The sequence below is a fragment of the Panthera pardus genome, unplaced genomic scaffold, assembly GCF_024362965.1.
Source record: "Panthera pardus isolate Hobbes unplaced genomic scaffold, ASM2436296v1 HiC_scaffold_3, whole genome shotgun sequence".
NCBI lineage: Eukaryota > Metazoa > Chordata > Mammalia > Carnivora > Felidae > Panthera > Panthera pardus.
The window spans coordinates 30,165,036-30,182,930 of NW_026526876.1; the positions used below are offsets into that span (position 1 = coordinate 30,165,036).

Below are 17,895 nucleotides of genomic sequence, written 5' to 3' on the forward strand. Positions count from 1 at the left end.
CTGAGATCCGAGGCTGATGACAGGCGATCTCGACGCTTCTCGACACTTCTCGTGTGCCCCGGGGGCTAACGGGGGCACTTAAGTGGCTTTTCCATACCCCCTGCCCTCCTCTGCTTTTGGGGCCTGCCGCTGAGGAAGGGTGCGAGATTTAAACAGGAACGGTAGGGCTTTAGCCACCACCGATGTGGATCCAAATCCTACCTGCCCCACCTTCTAGCTGGGAGCTCAGGCAGCAGGGAGCCCGGGCGTGGGCAGCTGTCCTCTTGCAAGAATCTGCCCTGTGTAGACACCGGGGGAACCCTGCCAGTCTAGCCCCCCGGCCCCATTCCCACCGAGAGTGGACCCGTGCCCTGTGCTTCCCTGTCACACTGATAGTTTGATGATGAGCCGTCCACACAGGAGCACGTCTATTTAATTAACTGTGAATAATTCCTTCTCAGGAGAACAGCAAAGTGCACATCTTACTCATTTGTGTACTTCCATCTCATAAAGGATTTGAGCCCCAAAGCGCTTTCGTGGGCATCCCCGATCAACCCTCCACTCCTCAGGGAGCTGACAAGACCAAGGGAAGATTATTTTCCAGGGGCAGAAACCGAGGCTCAGCCAGATTAAAGGGACATGTCCAAGGCTTTGCAGCAAGTTAGTGACGGATCCAGCACTTGGGGCCAGCCAGGCCACCTGACTCTTGTCCAGAGACCTGTCCAGCTTACTGGGCTCACAACATCTGAATAACAAGGAATAAACCCGGTACTTGCCAAGGGAGGAAATGAGTGGTAAAGCATGAGACCTACAAGCTACAAGCAATGGAGAAGATGTTTTCCCCACCCAGGGGGGCCCGGGAATCTCTGGCCTTCCTGTGCTAGAAAGCCATTTGACTGGGGCTCGCTCCCCACCCAGCGGGTGGAGGGCACATGTCCGTGCCGGCCTGTCTTGAAAGTTCCCATCTTGCCCATGGTGTCAGTGTGGATGAAAAGACGGGCGAGATAACCAGGTCTCCGCCAATCTTGGGCCTGTGGCTTCTGATCAAGCAGCAGGCCTGGGGGAAGTCGCTCTTGGAGGTCGGCTCTGCTTAGCCTGGGAATCTTTGCCGCCTCCTCGGACCATGTGCCAGGCCCTGTATATACAGCCGTACGACGACCCTGTGAGGGACTGGCTCTTGTCCCCAGTTCACAAATGAGGGAGCCAGGGCACAGAGAAGCTCAACAGCTCGTCCCAAATCACTCAACAAGTAGAGTATTTGTTCAAAGGGCACCACATTGGGAGAGAGTCCTCCACTCGTCCCAGAGCAAGGGCTCCAGAGTGACCGGAGAGGAGGGGCCTGGGGACCCGATCTACCTAGATGTGGCATCTTGAAAACGTGTCTACGTAGCACTTTTATAAGGCTGGAGAAAACACCATCCTACTTCAGAAATGGGAGAAAAGAGGGCCAAAGATGTACTGATACCTCTTAGGGTCAGTACTAACCCCAGGGGCGGAAGGCAGGGGATTTTCTGGAGCCTGAGGGTCAAGACACCTCCTTCTCTGCTTGGCAGATGGCTCTTCTTGGCTGCCCACCTGGAGGAGGGGACGTGCTGGGACGCAGCTGCGGGTCTGAACCAACGACCCCCTAGAGCCCCCTAGAGCCACTGATGGGACCTGGGCTGCTGCTGCTATGGCCTCTGCAGTTGCCACACACGAAGCTTCCTGGAGGCAGAGACCTGGGCTCAGTGTTCCGACCCCGGCAATGGGTAAGCCAGACGGATGTCCAGTGTGAGTGTTCTGAAATTCTGACTTCCCCAAAGCTCCCTCTCAGAATGGCCAGCGCCACGTCCTGCTTGATGGTGGGGACACCATGTTGCCTCTGGCCATAGTGGCCATGCTACAATGGGCCTGTGAGCTCTTTCACGGTTGCTAACTCTTCTATCATGAGAAGCAAGAAATGAAACTTGGCCAGGTGATGACACCATCTCACAGCATGAAGACACCCTCATGTCACGGCTCTCTGATGGCCTCTGTCCCTCTCTGTTAGTAGGAGATTCAGACAAACATACACCCCTGGTGGCTCATTTGAGCCTCACGACACTTATGTTAGGCTCCAACCATCACTGTACAGATGGGGACACTGGGCTTTGGGGTTCCACGGCTGGTACGTGATGGGGCTGGAGCCACCTCTGTCCTCTTTCCACTGGCCACACTGCACTTACTCAGACACCAAGAAAGTACCACCAAGTTCCAAGTGCCTCCCGCTGCCTTTCCAGGCTCCGTCCCGGCCAGGTCGTAACCTGAGCTACACGGAGGGGCCTCGCAGATGGGCTGAGTGAGTCCCCTTCACCCAGAGCTCTCCCCATGACCATGACCTGGGTTCCCCCAAGCCTCAGGGAGGCCCGGCCCCGCCCCCAGGCCCACACAGCCTAGACGTGCGCCACCAGCTCTGAAGTGCCCTCTGGGGAATTGCATCACCTGGTGGGGTGCTCTTTCCTGCCCTGCCCCCGGGAGGGGGGTGAGGGGATGATCTAGGCAGGCAAGTTCTTTGCAGTGAACCAAGCACTGTCCCCAGTGTCCTTTCATTGGTCCCCCACAGCACCTCCGGGGAGGATGGCAGATAAGGAGGCAGCTCTGTAAAAACGTTCTTGTCTTGGTCCCCCCGGCCGGCAAGCAGTGGCAGCTGGACCAGGGCTCATGACTCTATAGACTAGGCTCCCTCTCAGGGCAGAGAAGAGGGAGAAGGGGCATAGTGGCCTCAGCCCTTCCACCTCCAAGACTCTAGGACCACCCTCCATCCGTCCTGAACTATGCTGGGGACCTATGGACACAGGGGCCTGGCACCTGCGTGTCTCCCACGCAGGCCACCTCTGGGAAGCTTGGGAACATAATCCACCAGCCTTTGATCCCTTGATTACTCACCACCATCACTCTGAACTTGAATCCCTCCTCCTCCCCATCCCCTTCCATAAACTCGCTCAGAGTGCCCCCGCCCCACCCAAGCTTTAGATCTGTCAGGATATGGGCTTACATACACCGCTTCCCCCCACCCACCTCCTCCAGGTCGGTAGGATTTATGCTTGTGCAAAAACTTGCCCTCTCCGTTCAAGGTGGATGCAAAAATGACTCTGCCCCGGGGGTAAAAGAGGATCTTTGGCCTGCTATTTCAAGTATTTTAACCCCCTTGTTTTACGGTAAGGAAACGGAGACCCACGAAAGCGGAAGAACAGGAAATTAGGGAGTTCCTGGAACAGGGCAACACTGGGACCAGAAGTCGGGTGTCCTGGTTTCCAACCCCAGTGTCCCTCCTCTGGCGCCACAGATGCTCAGCAATGACAGCCAGTGGCCACGCAAAAGTCTGACCTGGCTCATAAGTGACTAACTTGTATACAAATGTTAATCAATTGCTTGCCGCCTTGTGTGCACTCTCTCGCTGTTATCTGTGCTTTGGGCAATCGGCGCAGGAAAGCGGTCCAAGGATCATTGCCACCGAAGCTTGGGAAATCCTGGCTTCCTAATTTGTCCCTGGAAGCTTGTGTGCCTTGGGTGACTCAGGAATAGAAGCAGGCTGCTGGAGAAGAGGCGATGGGCAAATCCAGTTCCCTGCCCCCTGCCCTCCCTTCCCCCCTCCCCACCCCGCCACCCTACCTGGCTCCCTACTTGCAGGTGTGTACATCGTAGATGCGGATGCACTCCTGACAGCTCACGTAGCAGCACCAGTGGAAGATGCAGTGACATTTCTCCTTCCGCTTCTCCGTCCTCGTGTTGTGGCCGCGGCCACAGCAGAGCAGGTCGCAGCCATCGATGCCATGGGAGGTGACATTGCAAGTCCGGTCCCTGGTGCCAAAGGAGCCCGTCTCGGGGTTGGGCTCGCAGAAGTTGGGGGAGTTCTCGTAGTAGACCAGGTCCCTCTCGGTGGGCGGCTTGAAGAGCGCGTACTTGGCGCGGAGGGTCTCCACCCAGCCGCGGGATTCGCGGTGCTTCTCCACCACCATCTCGGAGGCGCTGTCGTACTTGTCCTTGAGGAAGTCGCCGATGGCGCGGAAGTCGGGCTGGGCCCACCAGCAGGTCTTGACCTCGCAGCTGCCTGACAGCCCGTGGCACTTGCACTTGAGGTGCATGTGGTCCAGGATGGTCTGGGGAAGAGGAGTGGCAGCTGGCCCCCGGAAGGACCCCACCTGGGAGTACACCTAGGCCCTCCCACTCTGCCCCCGCCCACCCCCATCCCTGGAGCCTTCTCCGTGCCTACTGGGTGCCGGGAAGACAACGGATTGGGGACCGAGGTGCGGACCTAAAAACGATGACCATCGTCTCCCTCCCCTTCACAGCCCAAGCATTGGCAGAAATCGCAGCCATTTTTCAAAGCTGCAGGAAATAGGGATTGCGATCCCCGTTTAACAGATGGGGAAACCGAGGCTGGGAGCGTAAGTGACTCGCCCTAGGTCAAACCACCAGAGGAAGGGGTGGAGGTTGAACTCAAAGCCAAGCCCACCGGTCTTCACAGCCCTGCACAGGCTGCCCACGTGCACTGGATGGGCTGGCGGGTACCTGAGCCACGGGGCCGCCACACTCCCGAGTTGACGCACCCCTGAGGAAGGTGGGCGGGCGGGCGCGCAGGGGAACAGCCCAAGGAGAACGGAGGGTGAACAGAAGGGGTGATTGTGGGGCGTGGGGGTGACAGGCTCCACCAGGGGGAAAGAGGAGAGCAGGGAGCCTGCATGTACAAGAACCACCAGAAGGGTAGGGTGGGGCAGGGGTGGGGCCAGCCGGGAGGGGCAGGCACAGGGTCCGAAAAGGGGTACCGGGCAGGGTCGGGGCGAGGGCGGCCGCAGCTCACCGTGCGGCCCGCCTCGTTGTTGTGCTTGTTCATGGCCGAGCGCGCGTCCGGCCTGTTCTCGCGCGCGTCCGCGAACTCCCGGGACACGAGCACCCCGAAGTCGGCGTCCTCGCTGCAGCCGCCCCACTTCCAGCCCTCGCCTGGCGGCCCCTTGTGATGCGAGTCGCAGCCGCAGATGGTGGAGGTGCCCTCGGCACAGGAGCGCGTGACGGCGAAGGCCACGCCGGCAGAGGCGATGGCGTGCACGAAGGCCGACTCGCGGGTGGCTGCGGGGAGGGCATTGCTCAGGCCGGGTCCCGGGGGGGGGGGGGGGGGGGGGGCAGCCTCTCTGCCTCGACCTCCCCAGTCGGGAAGAAGGCCCCGAGGACAGAGGGAGGAACCTAGGTGCCCTTCCGACCCCCTTTGGCCCAGTCTCTGAGGTACCCCCACTTTACAGATGAGCAAACTGAGGCCCAGGGCAGTAACTGATCAACTCGGGGCCTCAACGCCTGCTACAGGGTAAAAACAGCAGTGGGAACTATAGCTCTGGCAGGTTGCTGAAGAGATAAAGTAGTCCTGCTCTGGCCTAGCCCCAGGCCCCCTGCCTTCCATCTGCCCAAATTCCAGAGACCACAGCACACGCCTGAGCCCCCCCACTCCTGAGAGAGCCTGAGGTCTGCGGGCGGGCAGCCTGGGAACCTACCACCTAAACGTAGTCAGGATGCCCTTGGGCAGACCCTTTCCTTTTCTGAGCCTCAGTTACCCTCTCTGTAAAACGGGTATAAGTTCCCTCTGTCACCAGACTTCCTGACCAGGACGGCAGTGACCTGCATCCCGAGCCCTCTGCCCGCCACCACCAGGAGGATCAGAAAACAAGGCAGTTCCCTTGGTTCCGCCCCAGGGTCCCCTGAAGGGAGAAGAGAAATTCTTAGGGGTGTCCCTTAGCCTCCTTATCCTGATAACCACCTTTGAGCTCTCAGTATGCACCAGATTCTGCCCTTCTTGGGCGTTAGCTCATTTAATCCTCTTAACCACGAGGCAGAAAGTCTTAACATAGGCCTGTTTTACGGATGCAGACATTGACCACCACGGGGCGAAGGCCTGGGAGACGACAGTCCAACTATCTCTCTCCCTGCGGGCGAGGCACCCAGAACCGGAGGTGACCTGCCCAAGGCCACGCGGGCGGGCTTAGGAGCCAGGCTCGCGTCCTGAGTGCGGAGGGAGATCGCGCCCGCCCCCCACCCCCCGCCCACAAGCGGGGAGCCTGGTGGCCTCATGGGCCACCGGCAGAGGAGCCGCCCGTCCCGCTTCCACGGACCGCCCGCCGGCGCAGCGAGCCCGCGCAGCCCAGGCGGACCGCGGCCGCGAGCCACCAAGGCCGGGGGCCCGAGCCCCACCGCCCCGCTCTCCGCGCCCCCCGTTCCAGCCCCCGCCCTCCCCCGCCCTGGCGGCCCGGGGACGGCGGCGCCGAGGACCCAGCGCCTCGCTTCCGGCCGGGCCCGCGGCCTCTCGCGGCGGCGGCGGCGGCGGCGGCGGCGCCCGGGCCCCGGGCCGCGCTCGGTTCCCAGCCCCGGGGACGCGGGGGCGGCGGGGGCGGGGCGGGGATTAGCCTGGGAGCGGCGCTGACAGCCCCGCTGTGCCGGTCCCCGTCCGGCGGGGCCCGCTGGGCCGCTCAATCCGCCTTTGTTCGCGCGGTGTCACACCGCATTACCCGCATAATGCGGCCGCCGGGCCCGGGCCGCCGGGCCGGCCGCCACCGCGTAGCAACGGGCGGCTCCCGCGGCCGGGCCGCGCCCCCGGCCCCGGCGCCGGCCCGCGAAATCCCCATTGAAGCGGCGCCCCCCGCCCCCGCGCCGCGCCGAATGGCCAGAGGGCGTGTGAATGGCGCGGCGGCCGCAGCGGGCGCGGGGCCGGGCCGCGCGGTGGGGGGCGGCGCTCGGGCCCCTTTCAAGCCGCCTAAGCCCCTCCGGGCCGCCCGCGCCGCCCCGCCCGCGGAACGCGATCCCCGGCTCGCCCGCGCCCCGCCGTCGCGGCCCCGTCGCCTTCCGGCCGCCGACCCCCGCGGCCCCCGCCCCACGGGCGCGCGGAGCGAGTCCCCGGGCCGGCCAACCGTGGGGAGTGGGCCTCGGCCTCCGCGGAAGAGGCGCGCCCCGGGGAACCGGGCCCTGCCACCCTGGCTCTCCAAGCGGGAAGGTGGTAGAAATTAACTCTTGGCGGCCCACACGGCTTGGGGGCTGGCCAAGGGCCGCGCGCCAGCGTGGAGCCCAGGGCAGGGTTCGAACCCGGTTCACGGCCCGGGCTCTGGGCGCCAGCGCGTGCGTGGGCCCTTTTCCCAGACCCTCCTCGGCTTCATCAAATTCCTAGAGTTTCGGGCAACTTACCCAGCTCCCAGCCCCGGCCCAACACAAAACTGCCCTCTTGCAATTTAGGATGATGAAGGGGCAGGTACCGGAACCCACAACGGCGATTTAAAACGTTAAACAGGGACGTGAATGGGGAATAAGCTCAAAGGGCCCGATTTTCATTGCCAAATGTCCCAAGAGGGTCAAAGCAACCAGAAGGCGAGTCTTGCTTTTGGGGAGCGCGTCTAGACGCCAGGCTGTTTGATTAAGCGCTCCCTGGCCCGAGGTGGGGCACCGGAAGGCGGTGAGACCGACACACCGGCAAGATCAGGTTTGAAATGCAAACCGCCGCCACTTGGCCCCAATTAGAGGCCAAACCTTTTATGTAAACAAGGAATAATTAGCTTTGGTAATAGAAGCGTAAACAGAACCATCATCCATTGATTCCCTAATTGCCCTTCTGTCCCTTGACAATGGCCTGTAGGTCAGACGACTCAGCACACTTGAGACACAGGTAAAGGGGGCACGACACACTCAATGTAGGGGCCCGTCCCCCCACTTGCCACCCACTCTCTGTCAGATCCACCTGGCTCTCAGATCCCTTTTCCTTCTGGCTATGAATACAGTTTTGTAGAAGGAGGGAGGGCCAGGCTCACCAATTTGGGTGGCAAAGCCCTGGTGGTGGTCCAGAGGGTTCAAGTTGCTGCGGGGGGGGGGGGGGGGGGGGAAGCGGTGGCTCCTTGGAGGCGAGCTGGGGTCACTACATTCCTGGACACTGCCCTTCCTCAGAGTTGCCCATCTTCAGCCCAGAACTCACAGCCCCAAAGTCCCCTTCTTGGGAGCAGTTGCCCCCCTACCGCTCGCTCTCTTTTGGTCATGTTTGAAGTCAAGTTGGGTGAACCCCATTCATTTCAGGTACAGCGGGTTAGACTCCTGGGTGGCAGGAGGGCTGGAAAGTTACCGGGACACCAGCACGCCCAGTAGCCCCTCCACAGTCCTTGGGCACGTCCAGCTTGCAGGGCACATGGCGACCAGCGGGATCTTCTCCCTGAAACCTTGGGGGCAATGCAATGCCACCAGCTCCAGGCAGTTTCCTCAACTCCAGAATTTTCTAGAAGGGAGGGACCTAGAGGTGGTGATGCCCTCATCCCACCCAAAAGCTAGATTTGCATAGCACTTAACACAGTGTTGGGTAAATGTCGCAACTGTCCGCATCAAGGCCTGCCCCCTCCACTGTGCAGCCGGGAGCCTGCCCCCTCCACTGTGCAGCCGGGAGCGGGGAGGAAGGCCATGGCCACCTCTCCTGCCCTAGGATCTCGGGATACAGAGCATCTCCAGGCTGCTCAACCTCCAGTGGCACCTGGGAAGGTGTGGCAGCCAAGGTGACCCAACTGGATCCGTCCAGAGAGGGAGCCCGCCCACTCCTGTGGAGGCTGTGGGCCGTGACCGGCTTTATGGCCCTCTCCTGGGGACCCTGGGCTGGGAACTGAGGCCTGCTGAGGTGGAAGTCTCACGTGTCCTCATGCCCTCCCCCAATCTAGCCCCTCACCCACCTCCTACTCAGCCCAGAGACAGTACCTTTGTCTAGGACGGGCCCGAAGATGGCCAGGCTGTCGTCTATGGTGGTGCAGTTCCAGCGGCGGCCCCGGAACTGGTGCTGGCACTCCTGGATGCCCAGCTTCACGCCCTCGGCCACGCTGGGCATGATCTCGATGTAATTGCGGCAGAAGCGCAGCTGCTTGGGGACCAGGCCTGGGATGGAGCCGCAGAGCAGGGGCTGCGAGCCCAGCGAGGTGTACTGCTGGCCCAGGGCCAGGGACCTGCAGGCAGACAGAGGGCAGTGGCATTGCCGGCACAGGGCACACGGAACGTCATGGGCATTGCGTCTTCCTCGTGAGCCCTCTGGGGCAGGTGGAGCGATGGAGGGCCCATCAGCCCGAACCCATGGCCTTGAGAAACGTAGTACCTGAATGTGCTGTCTTGACCTCAAGAATACACCATCCCTTGAAGGGCAGAGCTCTGACCCAGGCCAAGTCAGCCCTCTGATGTGGACATATCTGACGTGAGCACAGTGACCAGTAGGAACCTCTCGTGGGGGCCCTTGGGGGCAATGCAATACCATGAAAAGAACCCTGGACTGGAAAGATCCTATTGAGAGCCCAGGTTAAGTCCCTCCTAGGCTCTGGGCCAGTTGCCCTGATGGGCATTGAAGCAGTTGGGCTGGACAAGCTTCTAGGGAGTCTAAGTTTCTAAAGCCACATAGAGACTCCAATGACCCATGGGAAATAACCCAAACCCAAGTCAAGGAAGCTGGCAGGAGCTGGCCTGACCCCAGTCCCAACTCAGCTAAAGCAGAGAAGCCCCAGTCCCAGTGGGGAACTTGTACATGCATGTGTGTCTGAGGTTTGCGCGCGCACACACACACACACACACACACACACACTGCCCATGGCAGTGCCCCTCCCCAGGATACTGCCTGCCGAAGATGCCCAAAGCATCCCAGTGTCTCCCCAGGGAACTGATGGCTTCTACTAGGTCCTCTGTCCTTTGTCCACCAGGGCCTCCAGGACCATCTTGGCAGCTTCCTAGAAGTTTCTAGAGTGCCATCTTCCCTCTCACCAGCGATTGGAACTTGGCTTTGTTGCACGACAAGTTTAGCTCAGTGTCAGGAGGGAGAAGATGTCAGAGCATACACTCACGACCTTACTCAAGTCACCTCACCTTTTAACCTTCATTTCTCAAGCCATATCCGGTCAGACCCTCAGATTTTATTAAGAGTCAACAGAAGGAAAGGTCTTGGGGGGAGCCGGGGAAGGAGGAACAAGAGTTTAAAAAAACTAGAAAAATCAAGGTTCTGCTCGTCCACTCTCTCCCCCAGCACAGGGAGAGCAGGGATGACATTTTGTGGGAAAGACTGAGAAAATGATCTGTGGGTCTCAGTGGACCTCAAGGCCAGTCGCAATCAGCCCTGTGGTCAGGACAGTGTGAGCTGGAAGAAGGGTTGCATGGGGGCCCTTTACATCCAGCACCGACCCAAGCAAGGCTCCAGTCTGGCAGTGACCTTGGTCAAGTCTCCCACACAAAGTGATGACAGAAACCTTGGGAAGAGGGTCCAGAAGACCCCAGATTCAGATCAGGAAAAACAAAACAAAACAAAACAAAACATGCAAAAGCTTCCTGGACTAGACACAGGGCTGAACCAAATGTCTGCCATTCACCAGCTCTTACTACGTGCTTCACTTCTGATCAGTTCTCCAGGGTGGCGACAAAGAAGCGGAGGTTTAGGAAGGATGTCGGCTTGCTCAAGGCTTTTTGGTGCCAGGTCTGCGACAGAGCAGGGCATGCTCCCCGAGCTGAGTCTTCCCCTTGGGTTTGCTTCACTGAATCCTCAGAGCAGCTATGTGACACAGAAGGGGGCATTACAGCAGCCCTGTTTCCAGATGGTGTAGACTGGTGTACTGAGTAACCAGCCCAGCCGGCAGAGCTGCTAAGAAGTTGCTCACCGGACCCCAAGACATCTGGCTCCAGAGCCTGTGGGGCAAACCACTGTGCCACCTGTCTTCTTGGCTATGCCTGCTTGGGTCCTGAAGGAGGCAGGACTGGCCCATCTGTGGCCTGAGCCACACCACCGGTCCCACACCCGAGTGAGATAGAGCGGGTCAGCCCAGAGCCCCCGGATGGGCACATGGCACCCGGCACCCAATGGAGCCCTGTTCTGCCCCTGCCCCGCTTCCAGTTATGAACAGGTTATCATGATAACCGTGATATTCAAATATCCGTCACTGATTATATGCTGGGCCAGTTCTAAGCGCTCGTGTCTCTTACCTTACGTAATCCTCATAGCAAGTCTGTGAGATAGGAACTTCATTATCATCGTTATTGTCCCATTTCCTAGATGAGGAAAACTGAGGCCCGGAAGCCAAGTAACCTGTCCAAGTCTGCAGGACGGCCAAGTGTCAGCGTTGAGCCTCCCTCCCAGTTCGGGCTGCCTCCCCACCCGCTTTTAGCCGGGACCTCCAGCCCAGCCCCGCCAGCCGCCCGGACAGCACTGCCCTCACTGGAGTGGGAACCCGAGCCCGGGGCTGGGGGTAGATAGCACGGCGCCATCCTGAGAGGACGGCACGGGAGCGAGGCTCCCCTGGGAAGAAGCCCAGGCCTTTCCCACTCCCTCCTTGGACATTTAGGACCCGAAGCCCCATATGAGGAGGCCAGTCGGAGACAAGAGCTGAGCCCCGTGGGGAACCTGCCACCCCACCTGGGTTTGGTCCTGAGTGTGGTGCCATGAAAACCCCTCTCCAAGGGTGTGTTGCTAAGTCCTTGCCCCCTCCCCACGCCTGTCCCAGTGTGGCACGGGAAGACCTGGGCCCACTTCCCAGCCTCAGCGTCCTTCCCCTTTGGCCAGGGCCAGTCTCCCCGGGGTCCCCACCACGGGCCCCCGTCCACGCCTGTGTCTGGAGGTGTGGACCGCCCCTGCGGTGGCCGCGCTTGCCGTCAGCTCGGCCTCCTGCCCCCACGGCACACACTCTTCTCACGGCCGGTCTGTCCCACAGTCACTTCTGGCACCCGGGACCCTGTCCCATGGCACCTCCCCCACTTATTGGTCTGCTCACCAGCCAAGGCCCCAAGGCCCCCAAGGCTCCAGCCTCTTTTTGCCCAGCGATGAAAGTTGGGCCGAGCCCGAATTCAACCCTGGGTTTGTCTGGCTCCAAGCGTGACACCCTCTGAAAACAACTCCCTGACTCAGAGATGAGACCTTTCCCCTTTCCCGCCAAACCCTGGCCCCTCCCTGCTGCCCGGGGGCCAACCAGCTATTCACCCCAGTGCTGTTTCCTAACTACGGGTGTCAATTTCCTTAACCTTGCCGTGCCTCAGTTTCTCCACCTGTAACATAGACGTAAGAGGAGTAAATGATGGTCGTGCGGTTACCGTGGCGGGGGGTGTCCCAAGCACTCTGTCCCTGCCCTGTCAGCACCCTCAGCCTCCTGCCCTCCATCTCTGACTTGATAGAACACATCAGAATTTTCAGAACCCCTTCCCATCCATCGCTGGGAAGGATGCCTGGGCTCAGAGCAGCTCAGTGCTAACCGGGGTGGCTGGACAGACACCTGGGATCTGGCTGAGTGTTAAAGGCACCCAAAGGGCAAGGGCACAGAGACGTTTCCAGGGTGCTCCTTGCCAGGGTTCCAGCTCGGATCTGGATATCCCGCTGGCAGTGAGCAAGGCCCTCTGGGGATGAGGGCGACGGGCCAGCAATGGGGCTGACGAGGCCTCGGCCGTGGGCCGGGCAGCCCCCCACATCGCGCCTCTGCTGGGGCTGAGCCCTCCGCCCGGAGTGCCCGTCCCCCGCCAAGCTGCTGGCGAGCACCTTACCCATCCTTCAACACATGCGTCTTGGGTCACCTCCTTTCTAAAGACTTTCGGGGGCTCCCAGGTGAAGGTAACCTCTCCCGCCTCTGTGTCTTTGCTGTACCTTATTCCTATCTTATTACAAAGCCCTGGACTCATTTGTTTCCAGTTTGATCTGCTGTGGGAGTAAGAGTTCCCTAGGGAGAGAGGCTGTGTCTTCTCCCATCTCTCCAACACCTCGGCCTGTGACACACACACACACACACACACACACGAGCACACTTGGTCTACTGAAAGTCCAGGCCACACGATGGGTAGTTGCTAATTCTCAAGGGAAGGATTGAAGGAGCCGCTCCTTCCCCCCAAGGCCAGTCTGATGTCCTTTTCTTGCAGTGTTTTGGCCTTACTCCCCAGGAATCCAGGCATCCGGAGGTCTCGCCTCCACACAGGACAAGACTCCTCGGTTCCGCTGAGGAAGTTCCTATGGTTAGGACCTGCGGACAACAGCCAGGCTCCCAAGGGAGGTAGGGACCCGCCTGGCATTGGCAGCTGGTGAGGGGGAGGGCGGAGGGCACTGCCGGGCCTTCCCAGCTGGGCGGGGGCTATTTATACCCAGCTCCCGGCCTTGCCCTGCCCGAGGGCCCTGCCACCCTCCCCTGAGGACAGCTCGTCCTCCACCCCAACCACCCACCGCCCAGCTGGGCTGAGGACAGACACGGGCAGCCGGGCAGACGGGCGCATAGCAGGTGCCAGCATGCAACAGGCTGCTCGTGGGGCCCTCGACGTTGACCTCTCGGGGGGAAATTCCCTGTCCGAATAGGCTGGCCTTGAATATGTGCACTGCCTTATCCGACTGCCACGGCACCCTGGTTCTCTCCTCTCCCCGACGACACTTCCCGTCTCCCGAGGCCCGAAGGCGGGCCTGTGGGGTGGGCTAGGGCAGAGATAAAACTTGTAACCGAAGAACGCAGGTCGGCCTGGATGCTGACTTGACTTACGCGCCACGGTGACACTCACAAGTGCTCTGCACAGGGAGCGTGTCCCGTCTGGTGTTGCTGGCATTGTCGGCCCCCAGATTCTACCATCCGCCCATCATGGCCCCCCCCCCTGCTTCGGGCTGTCTGTGGCAGGGGGGTACAGGATGTGCCGTCCCTGCTCTGCTTTCCTTTTAAGGCTCCGTTAGGGCTGGAGCCCTGCACCCAACCTCCGCTGCACCCAAACTTGTTTATAGTTTTTACCTTGCCCCCCCCCCCAACATAATAGGGTTTTAGAGACGGGAGGGGCCTCAGGAGTCACAGTCTCAGTGTTTCGTATTTGTTAGCTGTTTTTTTTCCCGAGTGGAATCACAGACAGCCTTCCCCCCTACTCCGCTCTACATAAAACAGATCAAAAAGAGGGGCCCGTCCTTCGAAAAGTGAAACGTAGAATCACCACGCAATCCAGAAATGCCACTCCTAGCTACGTGCCCAAGAGAATTGAAGGCAAGAACACGGGCACGCGTATATCAGCCTCACGGCAGCGCGACAGGTAGATACCCCGAGTGTCGGTCAGATGAACGGACAACGAAATGTGGCGTGTCCACAAGGTGGAATATTGTTCAGCCACAAAAAGGAATGAAGTTCCGGCACCTGCTACAACATGGATGAAGCTGCTCAACATGATGCCAAGTGAAAAGAGCGAGTCACCAAAGGGCAAATGTTGTACGCGAGGAACCTAGAGAAGGCAAATTCCTAGTGACAGAAAGGAGAGTAGAGGTTACCAGAGGCCGGCAAGCGGGAGGGAAGTTACTGCTTAATGAGTATAGTTTCTGCCCCACCAACAGCCCCTCTGCAGGATGAAACCTGAGAACCGCTGGTCTAGTCCAATCCCTTCCTTCTCTAGCTGGGAAGACGGAGGCCCAGAGAAGGTCTGTCATTTTCCCAAGTCACACAGTCACCTATGGGTGGGGCTGTGGAAGATGGGGAGGGGCACAGCCCAAGGAACGTCTCCCCTTCTGCTCCCCCCTGTCTCAGGGCGAGCTCCATGGGGCCGCCTGCCGCTTGCCCTAGTCGTGTCTTTCTTGGAGTCCTCAAGCCTAACTATCTCTGCCAGCCCCAGGCAGGGCACCTGACATGGGTGCTGAGAGGGAAGGAAGGAGACAGAACGGGGACGGAGTCAGAAGCCACTTGCTCTGCGGTCACCTGTCTCTCTCTCTCTCTCTCTCTCCTCCAGAGTGACCACCACGTTTCAGGAAATCCTACAATAACCCAGTGCTTGGTGCTCCGCCTGCTGGCCCCTGGGCAGTAAGGGACAGGTGCCCTCTCCGCTCCTGGGTCCAGTGGGGCCCCACCCTGGCCTGGGACAAGACGAAAACTTTCAGAAGGAGAAGGAAAGGTTTGAAAATGGGCAGGGAGTAAAGAGCCGAGTGTTGGTTTGGGAACTCAAGGCCTACTACCTTTCCATTTAGGTCAGGAGGCCCTTCGGGGCTGGCAGACGGCACGAGGGGAGCCTGACAAGTTCAGTGGCATGTAGCAGGTGGGGCAGGGCAGGGGCAGCGCCTGGGGAGCCCTGATGCACCTGACTCCTGCAACCACACGGCAAGGTAACCACTGTTCCTGATGTTGAGAGGCCTCCGGTGACTCACCGGGCGACTTAGCAGGGAGCTCGTGACAGAGCAAGAGAGACCTACCTCAAGATTCACGAGGCTCGTCTCTCCTTGCCCAGCCACGGCTCCTCCCTGGAGCACGTGCGGGCCCCGTGGGTGCTGAGCACTAACTCAACCCTGCACCCATCTCAGTGCGGGCCAAGGATAAGGAGTCGCTTCTGAGTCCCAAGGGGCTCCCGTGCTCCCATGATCCACAGAGCAGGCCTAGAGACACCCCGGCGAGGCCTTTGCTCAAAGCTGGGAGATCTCCCTGGACCTCAGGTCATTCACTCAGGAGGCATGAGTGGGCCGTATGGGTCTCACGAGTCTCCAGCAGGCTAAGTAGCACCCTTGTTTGGATGCAGGAAGGGAAGGGATGGGGAGGGTGGAAAGGGTCCATGCACTGAGCTGGGACCCAGAGGCCAGAGAGGAACCAGTGAAGGAGCAACTGTCAGAGCTTCTGAGCCCGTGGGGGGTTGGGGGGGGGTGCCAAGCCTCCGGCCGGGCTTCCCATCTTGATTTAGTCCCAGCCATCCTGACGAGGGCCCCCACGAGGGCAGTAAACCTGTGGAGTGAATGGAGGTGCCTGCCCTTGGGAGAGCAGGTGAAAAGCCTTCCTTTGGTAAACAAACTCATCCCCTGCCTATTCACTCCACACACATTTGAGTCATGACTTGGAATCGGGCGGAGTGCCAGGTACTGGGGGCGTGAAGCTGCGTTACACCACACCCACGGAGCACCCAGACCAGGAGGCGTATGTCAGTTACGAAGAAGCCACAGCATTCTTCCAGCAACTACTAAGTCTAGGTGCCACGGGTGCGACGAACAAGGGACAGAGGGTCCCGGGGCCCTTGTAGCTTACAACCCGAGGAACCACCGGGCCAGAGAGCCCTCGGTAGGTAGGAGCCGAGGCATCCAGGAAGGCAGAGGCGAGAGGGTCCTAGCCAGTGGCGATCACGAAGGCATGGCCGGGGCTCCCCCCGGGAGGAGCTGGGGGGGACAGGAAAGAGCCCCGGGCACGGGGTGGGAGAGGGAACCGCAGCTGTCCCACCCCAGCTGGAGCCCAGAAACCATCGAAAGGAGCAGGAGGGGAAAGGGGCCTTGGGTACCAAGCTTAACCCAGGCAACCTGGGCCGCACTGGAGGCTCCCGAACGAGGCTTTGGAATATTAATCTAGAAGACAAAGTCTAACTGCAAAATGGGCCCCGGAGGGTGGGGTCTAGTGACCCAGGGCTGGGAAAGGGAGGCTGGGGTGACATTTGTGCTAAAGAGAGTCTCAGACTTGGCCGCACGTTACGACCTCTGAGGGGCAAGATTTCCCTGGCCCGGGTGAACCCACTGTGCGGCTGGGCATCACCCATCCTTGTTAGCGGGGCCTGTGGCAGTGGGGCTCAGGATGGAGGCATTAGGAGCGGAGAGGAAGGAGCGGCCATGGAAACCAGAGGAAGGAAGAGAGCACGACCAAGGTTCTGAGCCAGGATGATCAGGGAGACGGAGATGATGTCAACGGAGAAAGGGAACTTAAGAGGTGGAGCAGGTTTGGGAACAAAGATAAATCGTCTGGGGGGCCGAGGAGACCTCCAGGCACCCGTGTCCAGACAGGGCTGGAAAAAGAGCCTGGAAATTCAGATTTGGGAATCTGTGCTGGGGCTAGGACAGCTGGATGACACCTGAGGCCTTGTCCCCCGCCCAGGAGGCACACGGTAAAGGGTGAGATGAGCAGGGAGCCACGCGGTGTGGGTGCTGGATGCCGCGGGCCAAGGCAGGAGCCCCAGGGGTGCCTCGAGGCACGCAGGGCCGTCCGGGAGGGGGGCCGGGACCTCACAGCAGACGGACTCACGCTGCAGGCTGCGAAATGGGGTGGGCTCGCCCAAACCCCCACAGGAGCCGGGTTGGCTGGGCCTCGCTCAGCCAATGCTGGCACCAAGTGCCCACATCTGGCTTCTGTTTCCCGGTCTTTCTGATGAGGTCCCCGTGGAGGCACGGCCAGCATACTTGGGCAGAGCGAGTCACCACACCCTGCCTTTGCTCTGGTCCTCATCCTCCTCCCTGGGTGAGAGCTCTGAACACGCACTAGGCCAGCAGCCCACAGCCTCGTCCTCCTGCGGGGCCCCTCTCTGTGCAGGTGGGAGGCACCTCCCAGCCCGACCCTTCTCCTCCCTGGGAGGAGCCCTTCCCTCTCACCCTGGGACACAGGTTTTCGGCCTTTCCCTCGGGTTGGCTTGGTTGAAATCTGTGCCTCTGGACTTTGGGCAGCCTTTTCTGGACCTATCACCCTATACTGCGTGCCCAAAGTCACCATGAGTGTGGCAGGAACGGGAAGATGGGAGGCTGGGGGTGCATGTGAGGGAGAGGGGGTATTCCGGGCCAACTGTCCACACCGCCATGGATGATAAACTCACACATCCCCCCCAACCAAAGCAAAAAGCCATTCTCTCCCATTGGGCAGCCATGGGGACTCGCCACGGGAGCCTGAAAAGAACTTCCATATCTTCCTTCCTCTCCCTAAACTCTCCCACGCGACTTGCTGGCCTTAGTGGCCAAGTGGTCACTTCTACATTCTGTGAGTGACTTTGACAGCTTCCCTCTGCCTGTCACCTGCTAGAGGTCCCCTTGTAGGGCCAAGTGGGGCCCTCTGAGGAGGTGAACTCAGACCACCTGAGAGCCCAGAGGGGCCACAGCTCTGGGCAACTGTGAGAGGAAGAGAAGGGGGGCGGTGGACACACTGAGTCCCAGTCAGAGGGAGGGGCGGAGGGGCTGGCCCTGCACTCCATCCGCTCAGTCCTTTCCCAGTCCCAGGAGCCCTG

General features: G+C 60.3%; 1 protein-coding gene across 4 annotated transcripts in view; it reads right to left on the reverse strand.

The window, feature by feature from the left end:
• WNT3 (Wnt family member 3) overlaps positions 1-17,895 on the reverse strand; it is a 47,207-nt gene that overhangs the window by 1,883 nt on the left and 27,429 nt on the right. For 2 of the 4 annotated variants that reach the window (XM_053892733.1, XM_053892734.1), the window contains exons 2-4: positions 8,698-8,939; positions 4,799-5,064; positions 3,622-4,097 (exon numbers count right to left, since the gene is read on the reverse strand). In XM_053892733.1, coding sequence (XP_053748708.1) covers positions 3,622-4,097; positions 4,799-5,064; positions 8,698-8,939 — 984 coding nt within the window. Of the gene's footprint in view, positions 1-3,609; positions 4,098-4,798; positions 5,065-8,697; positions 8,940-17,895 lie in introns of all 4 variants that reach the window. The other 2 variants (XM_053892736.1, XM_053892735.1) reach the window with 1 other exon arrangement.